General features: G+C 40.0%; 1 protein-coding gene across 1 annotated transcript in view; it reads right to left on the reverse strand.

Annotated features, from left to right (window-relative positions):
* Positions 1-1783: 1783 nt before the first annotated feature.
* Positions 1784-10438, reverse strand: part of LOC119322554 (synaptotagmin-5-like) — a 9289-nt gene continuing 634 nt past the window's right edge. The window contains exons 2-14 of the mRNA XM_037596036.1: positions 9957-9982; positions 9169-9273; positions 8958-9008; positions 8705-8825; positions 7352-7473; positions 6872-6973; positions 6720-6794; positions 6563-6642; positions 6331-6481; positions 6035-6265; positions 3807-4079; positions 3625-3738; positions 1784-2140 (exon numbers count right to left, since the gene is read on the reverse strand). Of these exons, the coding sequence (XP_037451933.1) occupies positions 1982-2140; positions 3625-3738; positions 3807-4079; positions 6035-6265; positions 6331-6481; positions 6563-6642; positions 6720-6794; positions 6872-6973; positions 7352-7473; positions 8705-8825; positions 8958-9008; positions 9169-9273; positions 9957-9982 (1610 nt within the window). The 3' untranslated portion in view covers positions 1784-1981. The remainder of the gene's footprint in view (positions 2141-3624; positions 3739-3806; positions 4080-6034; positions 6266-6330; positions 6482-6562; positions 6643-6719; positions 6795-6871; positions 6974-7351; positions 7474-8704; positions 8826-8957; positions 9009-9168; positions 9274-9956; positions 9983-10438) is intronic.

Below are 10438 nucleotides of genomic sequence, written 5' to 3' on the forward strand. Positions count from 1 at the left end.
GGCTACTGTTTTGTTGCCATGGCCTAGACCATCGGCGGACAGGGTCGCCTTATCCTTTGGTGGGGCCTTCTCTACGTTGGACAAATCGACGTCAGCCGGAATGATCTTGAGGAGACATGATGGGAGTGTGATCTTTGCGGCCTACCATTGTCTATTTAATTGTAACGATGCACTGAAGGCGGAGTTACATACGTTAATGCAAGTTATGGCACTGGCAGCTCAACATACTAGCTTGCCGGTCATCGTTCAGTCTGATTCTTCAGAGGCTTTGTTGGCTTTGACTGGAGACAAGCTATCCCGTTCAACATATGATCATTTAGTTGCTGAGATCAAGAATCTTATGGTAGAGAGGGAGTTTTTTCGTTGAAGATTAAACGTAAGCAAAATAGGGTAGTTCGGTTGGCTTTGTATAGTCGCAGGGAGAGTACTACTGCTATGTGGCTAGGTAGAGGTCCACCTTGTACTGAGGAACTATTACCTCTCGATTGTAACCCTATTCATTTGGAATAAACTCATTTACCATAAAAAAAAATACGGACACGAATTTATTTTTTCTATAGCTTGCATATGAAGGTATTAGAACATGAAACTTTACACACTAGTAGAAAACATACCTATGTACATGTGTGCTTTTATAACATTTTTCTGAACTTCAAATCCAGTTTTTCTTTTAAAGTCCAAAATCTAGGCTCCATGCAGGCAGAAGACAGAAGTAATTTTGGATATCCTCGCAGTAGCAACGGCGCACACTTAAGCACATCTTGATTAAGAAAAAACAAAGACACAGAACAATAAAAGTATTGTTTAAGTGTATTTTTGCTAATAAATGAATACTTGTAAAAATTGCTTATCAAGATAATACAACTCATGTGTATGCAAAATGAATTAGCATATAATGTGGGAATAGCTACCAATTGTGTGCATGCGAGTTTTACACGTCACATCTATATCGATTGTAGAAAATATGACGAGAACATATGCAACGGAATAAACAACATAAAGAGAATACCACTCACGGTAGTAATACAAAGTGGACTTGGAAGAATATGAAGGAAATTAAAACTTCAAAGATGGTGTAAATGAAAAAAAATAGGACATGGATTTTCTCTCTCCCATGTGCGGTTTTTTAAACATGTTTGTGTGTATTTTTTTACGTGTTCTTGTTTATTCTTCTTTCCCATTTAAGAGAAAAAAAATCAAATTCTATGAACTCTCTTTCAAATTTTATGAACCTTTTTAATTTTGTGATTTTTTTTTTAGTTTCACGATTTTTCAAATACCATAATTTTTTCAAATTCACAAACTTTTTTTCGAAATTCATTTCTCAAGTTCATTAATATTTTTAAATTCACGAACTTGTTTTCAAATTCGTATTATTTTTTTGTTTTGTGAACTCTTCCACAAATTCACGAACATTTTTTTAATTCCTTTACTTTTTCCAAATCTATCTTTCAAATTTCTATAATTTTTAAAAATTCACAAACTTTTTTCCAAATTCCGTCATCATTTCTCAAGTTCACAAATATTTTTGAACTCATGAACTCTTTTTCAAATTCATATTTTTAAAAATTTGTGAACTCTTCCTCAAATTCACAAACATTTTTTTAGTTCCTTAACTTTTTCCAAATCTATCAAACAAAAAACATAACGAATGAGCAGCAATGAACGAACAAGAAGAAATAACGACCCGAGGAACCAACCAAACTTCTTTTTTCGGCGACCCACGGGAGCAGCAGCTTCGCAGGCCAGAGTTGCACGCGAGCGCCAGCGCCGTTCGAGTTTCTTTTTTTTCTCGTTTCTGGGCAAAAACGCGACTTTATATAGATCCGGACATATATAGAACAATATTTATGACTAGTCACAAAGTAGTCCCTATACACGGTTACAACTTACAAGACCCAAGCGGATCCGTGTGTTGAAATGCTAATATACAGGCATCGTAGAGGAAGAAGCAGTCTTATCGTGTGAAGCTATGCAGGTCTCACTGGTCCCTGTCCCGATCACGGTAGATTGGCTGTGCCGTCCACTTGAAGTGCAGGTTCAGCTTTCCAGATTTAGCACCTTGCAGCACATATGTATCTTGGAACTCGCCTTCAAGTATCGCTCTGGTAAGTGTCAGGATGCATCTCCCTATGTAATCCTGCAATTTCAGTAGACAAGGAGTTAGTCTGAGAAAACAGAACCCTAGACCCGATAGCCGGATTAGGTACATTGTTGCGGTGTTTCCCCACCCCTCAGGTTACGAGTAACCCCCTGACTGATTATTTCTCTGCGCTTTATCCCCTCGTCGCTAGTAGCACAGATCATGCGCATCTAATACCCATCATATGGCATTATTGGCACAGATCATGCTAATGGCTACCCACCCATTGTAGCACGGTATTCTAATTTTTGCAAATGCACATGATGTACCATGTTTTGCAACTAGGGATTTTTTTTCGCATTTTCTGGGATCCACAAAGATCTCGAATGCACGGATACTTCAGCCGACCAGCGAATCCGTATCCGATACCGATACTCCTCCGATACGCCCCCGATACGTATTGCTGGAGTATCGGAGAATAAATGATTTAAAACAATTACGATACTCTAAGGATACTTCGCCAGTACGTTTTGGATACTTTTCCAGCCCAGGTAAGAGCCTGCTCAGCCCAGTTAAGAAGCAACCAGCAACCCTAGTGACCCGATGCCCACATCCTTTCCCTCACAGCGTCTTTCCTCCCTCCCATGCTCACACCAGGCGGCGGCTGTGTCGCCAGCAGCTGCTCACCCAGGTCCCAGGGCTAGCAGCAGTGGCGGCTAGCCGGCGACGAGCTCGTCCTCCTACTCACCAACGTCCCCTCTCACGCAACAGCCATGGACACTTATCTTCTCCATTTCTCCTGCCTAGCCAAGCTCATCTCCTCTTCTTTCTTCTCTGATCTCTGAAGATCTATCATTCTCATCTCCTCCAGATGGCTTTGAGTACCTACAACGTATCTGTATTGGCACTTTTTGAAAATGACGAATTTATGTATCCGTATTGGCCCGATACTGATACCCGTATCCGCATCGGTGCATTCGAGACAAAGATCATTTCTGAAAAGGACGCAGCTACACCCCCATGATTTGATGGTTGACGCACAAAAATCTCACCTGCTGTGGCGAACACATTGCAAAACCACACGAAAAGTTGTATGAGTAAATTAAGGAGATGCTGGTGTACAACCTCACCACCTGGCTCAAATCAAATTGTGGTAGCTTCCTTAAATACTCCCTCCATCTCAAAATAAGTGTCTCAACTTCAGCATAACTTTGTACTAAAGTTAGTGCAAAGTCGAGACACTTATTTTCGGAAGGAGGGAGTATTTAAAAAGAAACGTAGTTCCTTCATTTTATATCCGCACTTCTTTATCCAATGACCAGCATGAAAAACCCATCGTACAATCAGCGTTATGACAATATATTCATATGCCCAGTCAAAAATTAAACACATATATTAGTATATTACACAGACAAAACCTATCTGATATAACCATGGAAAGACAGCAGTAACACAAGCAGGACAATCTCAGAGCCAAAAGGAAACAACATAAGGAGAAAATAAGTGTACACGAGGTACACAAGATAAAGGCAGAAACACACCTTTCCAAATGTATCATGGTCCCATACTTCCACCATGAGCAAATCATGCAGGGCATCTTCTACTACAAAATCAAATGTCTGATTCCATATTGGATTTAACGTCTCAGTCACAACCTGCAAATACATTGAATCATATGTGGGGAAAAAACAAGAACAGCACTGCATATGGAGAGAGAGAGTACCCTTGTCTTCTTTTTGGTTTCCCCCTTCTTCAGGTACAGGACGACAAATGGGTCAGCCTTCCCCATCACATCCATTGCTGGTATGTCCTCTGCAGATATAACAGTTACTGAAAGGACTCCTCTCGTAATAACATTTTTCCTCTGGTTGACATCATATCCATTAGATTCCGTCTTGAGGACCTTTTCCAAAGCAGTTAACTGGATCTGACCAGCAAAAGGATTGGAAACCCCTTCTTGTTTTTCAAAGGGGTAGTACAGGAGCTCTAGGTGGACCTGAAGAGTGGAAAAATCTTTAGCCTCTCCACAAGAAACATAAAAGCATCACTTATTCAACATCCAACAGAGATATTTTCATCATGATATAGAGCAAATGATCCACTCTTTATCACCACATTTTAGGAGATTATGTCCCGGTATATGATACTCCCTCTGTTCACAAATATAAGATGTTTTGGATATTTCGACGAGTGAACAAACACACTAAAACTGAACAAACACACTAAAACGTGTATATATACATCCGATTCAGAAAAAGTTATAACATCTTATATTTGTGAACGGAGGGGGTACTTTGTTGTCAATATTGATTGACAAAAAGAAGCAAAGCCAAGATGCGTGATGATTATTACTCTTTGATTGTTAACTCAGTAGGTGAGAACAACGTCTGATGATTACTAGTAAATCAGTTTCTTTATTAAAAGAATATCAATGGTATTGCCGTGAAAATGAAGCTGTGATGCCTCTACTCTAAGAATCACTCTATTCAGAAGGAAATTATGGATAAAATATTGCCATTATAAATACCCATCATACTAATCAGCAGTCACCTTTCCTACCAGTTTAGGCATTAAGGAAATAAAGTTGACAAAAATTGGAAGTATATATCTGTACTCCTATATTGTATATACCAATCAATCACATGTACATATAAATTTAAAAAATATTTATACCGACAAATAAGCTGAAATAGAATATTTTTCTTAGATACAAAATTGTGATAAATTGTTGACGTAAGTTTCTCTATCCTTTTGGTGCTGCTCACAAATAGGAAAACTGTGAATTATGTATTTGTGGCAACTTGGTTCATTGACAATCTCGATAACTTGCTTGACAAATCTAATGCACTCTGAATTTGTAGATTTGACTGAATTATAGTGTCAATGTCGCTGAATATCGGTGACTTCCTAAAATGGCAATCTCAGCACGCGCACGCACACACACACACACACACACCACACTGTCATCGCTACACGCACACATCGACGAAGTGTATACTAAACGCTAACATTGTGATGCTTGAAAATTTAAGTCACTACTAACACTTCATTGATAGGCATATCAATCTAGGTTTAACATCTTCCATGTCACCGACACGTATTGTTCTTTTGACAAAATGATGTATTTTTTCAATGGTAAACGACGTACTCGCGTGCGTGCAAGTGTAATGAGTTACTTATAATCGTAAAAGAAGTAATGAACATTGACAGCCCAAGTATATCCTAAATAACGTATTTGTAGGCTTTATGAAGTCTTAACAGCTCAGTTCCACTCATAGCTAGAAGACTCTAGAAAGCACTGCGTAAAGACAAGGAAAAATATGACTTACGGACCAAGTTATCTAGAATGTCGTATAAGTATGTGGAGGGAGTCAAAATTGGATTTGACTTCTGTTAACTTCCTGGCAGAAAATTTGAATCAAACCAAGGACATAAGAGAAGGGAGAGATCAGATTAGGCTGACAGCGCCATGCTGTCATCAGTTCAGGTAGTTGCGTCGTCAAGACAAGAAGGCCAACTTTACCAGGCAGCAGGGCCTGCTTGGAAAGCAGGCAGAGCAGGTGAAACAGTGGATAAGGATGACCCGACCCAGTGTTCCCAGTGTCGGGCAACCGGAGGCCATCTTCGTCGTCCAGCTAACTGGTGGGGAAGGGCAAAAGGTGGTTGCTTGGAGTAACATAAGATGCTAGGAACATGGGTTGACAGGACTTGGTTATATCAACATCTCACTTAAATCGCTTTCTTAATTTTTATCAAAATAAACGAACAGCAAAAGTGGCAGCATATGTTCCTTACAATTTTACACTGAGAACCATAGTACTAATCAACCACACATTCATAATGGTAAAAAGAAAATGACAGGAAACCATGACAGCAATGTTATGGTTTCACCACATATTATAACTTCGTGTATGGAGTAAAGAAGTTATGCTGAAAAGTGTAACAACTGACCTGACCACGAGGTTTCTTATCACGCTGAATTTCCAGGTCTTTCACAAGTTCCAACCAAACATCCTTGACCTTTCCAGGCGTAATATCCGATAAGTCTACTCGAGCGCAGCCAATAATCTCTGACGGCTGGAGCCCTTCGTCGTCGTAAATTTTCACTGTCAGGTGCTGGGTAGATGAGTCCTCCACCACAAATTCATAGTGTTCATTCCAGATGGGGTTCAAATCATTGTTCTGCAACACAATATATGTAAGGATATATCTTCTTTGATTTGACCAGAAGAGCACAACTCACTTACTATTGTTTTGCTTTTCTTCGTTTTTGCACTCAGTGGGCGTATGTATAGCACAGCAAAAGGGTCAGACTTCCCAATGAGGTCCTTGTTCTTCAAATCCCTAGCTTCCACAAGTTTTACTTCTAACAGTCCAACAGGTTTTAGCTCCAGATCACTGAAAATAGCAGGCCCAGTATCACTACTATGGAGACAGGCATGTAAGTTATACTCCCAAATTATCAAAGCAGTTGATTACCTATAATCTCCTGGCACAATGGGGACAATTATGCGATTAGGCCATGTCAGTGTGTCCTCGATGGTATCACGTATTGTTCCCTGAATTGTTTCCTGAACTGAGATGTGCAAAACAGTATGTATAATGTGGTTTAGTTGATAATGTACGGTTACCAAACCTCAATTGCATCAGAAATTCCAGGAATTGCTGTCATTTCGCCACCAACTACTTTGAGGGTAAAATCCACCTTGCTCTACAGTCAAATCAATGACATTATGCAACCTGTGATTTTTTTCCTCAAGATCACAAGATTGGATAGAACAGATATACCTTCTCTCTCAAAGAAACGCAAACAGCTCCAAAGCATGGGAGTTCGGCTACCAGAGGCTTAAAGAGTAGCCGTAGTGTGCCTGTGAATCCAATATTTTTCACCTAGAGATGAAAGGACTTAGAGAACGATAATTAGTACTCGATATAACATAATACCATGGTGCAAGAAAAACTAATAAGAAGCCAAGGTCAATGTGTAGCATTACACAAAGTAAGCTTCAGTGATGAAACTTGTAAACTGAGACAGTGTTCTTTCTTTTCCCTTCCAAAAACTGAACCAATAGTACTACACACATGCACTTCTAATTGAAGGAAATTGAATCTTCAAACTGCAATTGATAGGACTAAGTACAATCGTTACTTGTTTTTTTCTTGACAAACAATGAGGGTACTCCATAGTAAGATAAGATCATGTTTGGTACTGCATGGTACTATAAAAAAAATCTGTGTTAATTTCCACTTGCAACATTTGTAAGTTACCTGTACAGGAAGTGAAATTCCCAGAGTTGTTTGAATGTCAAGTACTATGTTGGGATTACCATCCCACTGCATATCAAGCTCCATAGTAATACCGGCACTGTCACTATCCAGAATTTGAACTCCTGAAAAGTTTTGCTAGAATGATCAACAAAAACCAAGGATGTTTATTTGTAGGAAAACATAAACCATTGTAACATAATTTCGATAAGAGGCAGCAAATCATCGTAAACCTAAACTGAAGCATGAGATGTCTTCTTATTTGATTATATGAAATGATTTGAGATATGCAGGATACTTCAGGTCTTTTTTTCCAAATAAATAAGTATCCAGGACGTACGATGCAATAGCGAAACAGGGCATTCTGGCCTGGGCATGTGTAAAAGCTGAGCACAGAGCTTTGGTTCATGGTTCATGAAAAGATTTATTGCTAAAACAGGACTGCAAACAAAGATTATGATTCTCTTACCGGGTTTGTTTGGAGAAACAAAGCCATGCAACAATGCCAAAAGCCTTATGTACAATGGCAAGAGTGAACATGTTAAAATTGTTTCACAGAGATCAGTTTCCAACTAAATGCCTGGTCATAACTGGTGACACAATCACTCTACATATCTAACCCCGGAAAATCATCCCCTCTTGTTTCAACTCCAGCTTCATCTTATCATTTTTTAACAAGATAATGCCGCCACTCATACTTATTCCTCCCTCCTCCAACATTAGTCGGGCAACATTATTCTTATATAAATACAAGGAGCGAACAACTACCACCTGCAGCCTAACAAGAGCACAAGGGGTTGGGGGTGGGGTGGCATAGGAAGCCAAATGACAATGTGTTGCTACATCCTTCCATTGAAAATGAGAATTAAGTCATGGCCACTTTCTTACTAGCAGTATTGTCCAAAATATTTGAACCAAATTGAACTACATATTTCACTTACGGCTACTGTATCAAAAGAACATAGCCAAATCAAACAAAATGTTAGCAAAAAATAATTTCTGGCTGCCAATTGATATCCTCTTCCAGCCTTCTTGAAGTAGATAGTGAACCGTTCTCTGTGTAAGTCGTTTGACAACCTCTAGGTATACTTTACTGTCTTGTAAGTGTGGCACTCAAATTTACATGGTGAAAAGGGCACACGTAAGAGAATTAGTTCTGTCTCTTAAGAGAAAAAATAAACTATGCATGGGGATAAATAAGGTGACGGACTTTACTCCTTAATTCTTGTGCGCAAAACTAAAGGCTTATCTACGCAAACTATACCATAATATACCGGTATATTATACTGTCCGATACAAAAAAGAATGACCATTTATCCATCAACAAACTATCATTATTTTATAACGATGTCCTACCTGTAAACTGAGGAGCAACAGTACCAAGTGTCAACTTTGAGAAATGGATGGAGGCCAAAATGAATGACTTGTACTGCTCGAATACAGGCTCCACAGAAGATTTTATCAGTTCCGATGCAGCCTACAATAACCACACTTGCCACCCTAAGTAAACTTCCAATATCCAGAACTAATTTATTCAAAGACGCAGTAGGAAAACTCAGTATCTGGTATCAGAACTTTAGTAGATACTTGAATGAAGCTGGAATAGCACCTCATTGACAAATGGCCAGATTTTCACCAATTCTTGATTCAGCCATTTAAGCTGTAGAAGTTAAATAAAATAAGGTATCAGTACAACATTAGATAAGGCCAAGGTCACTCGGTCATTTAAGCTATGAAAAACAGAAAACTAAGGTATCAGCACAACATTGGAAACACCAAGGTCAAAGCTTAATAGGAAGTTAAGAGAGAAAAAGGCTCAACTTCTGCTTTTGGGTGAAAGATACCCACGATGGATAGGACTCAGTAGGAATAAGTGCCTTCAGATCTTGAACAGACAATTTTGAGAAAGATGAAACTGTAGCAGTCTGCAGACAGGTAAAATTATGGTGAGAATTGATCAGTCCACAAACAAGTGTTGCTGTAGGAAGATATTCTTGTCATCAAATAATAGTTGCTAGGTTCTCAAGATAATTTTTTCACAGCTCACCAAAATTTAAAAGTGGGAGTGGTGGAACTAAGAGTTGCACAGGGTAGCCAGTAAACCAAAGCATTATTTAATTCAAAAGAATAGGTGTTTTCACTTTTTGGAATGCTCATTTCAATGCAAGGACGTATTCAAAGTGCACAATTCAATACACAGTAGCGAGCGTCTTTGTGGCTATATATATATATATATATATATATATATATATATATATATATATATATATATATATTCATTTCCATCAATGGAACTGATTGTGCTATTGACAATCCCTGAGTCAAAACCAATTCATATGCGTATTGCCTAATTGCTGCAATTGAACTATTAATTCATTACCAACCCCAATGTCTCAATGAGGATAGTCAGCCCATTCATATGCGTCGGAGGGCGCTGCTGCGGTCGCCGACAACGGCTACAACCTGTGTGTGGGCCATCGCGGAGCTTGTGCGGCTCACAGTGGTGAGCACAGAGGCTGACAGGGGCCAGGGAGCCGGGGCCGGGGCGGAGCTGTGCGTACGGCCAGCTGCGCGAACACATTCAGCGGCTTGGCCTTGGCATACACGCGAGCTCGCGCCTAGCCGTCAAGCGGAGCAGCCTTACGGTCGGAGGTGGGCAAGGACCAGAGCCACCTCGCCGGAGGGCTCCATGCCCGCGTCCTCGCCGTGCTGCTAGACGCGCGCCAACTGCTCGTCGAAATGCCCAGCTGAGTTAGACTGAATCACAGCTAACTAATGGCGGAGCACTTGATGACAGCCGTAAATACACCCAAACTGGAAACCACAAGCGTGATTAGGATCAAAGCCTAGTAGCAATTATGGCCCGTATAGATGAACCACCCATGGCTCCACAATTAATCCGCATCATATCGCCCAACATGGATACTAGCAATTGATTTCCAATCAGCAGCGTTCTAACCCAGCATTTCCTAATTTCGAACACCTGTAGAGGCACAGATTGACGGACCAACCCAGCGGCCAACCGAATCGCGTCGGAATCGGATCACCGTAATCGCGCGCGAGGGGAAGAGAAATTGGAAACGCGAGGAG

This window comes from Triticum dicoccoides, chromosome 6B, assembly GCF_002162155.2.
Source record: "Triticum dicoccoides isolate Atlit2015 ecotype Zavitan chromosome 6B, WEW_v2.0, whole genome shotgun sequence".
Lineage (NCBI taxonomy): Eukaryota > Viridiplantae > Streptophyta > Magnoliopsida > Poales > Poaceae > Triticum > Triticum dicoccoides.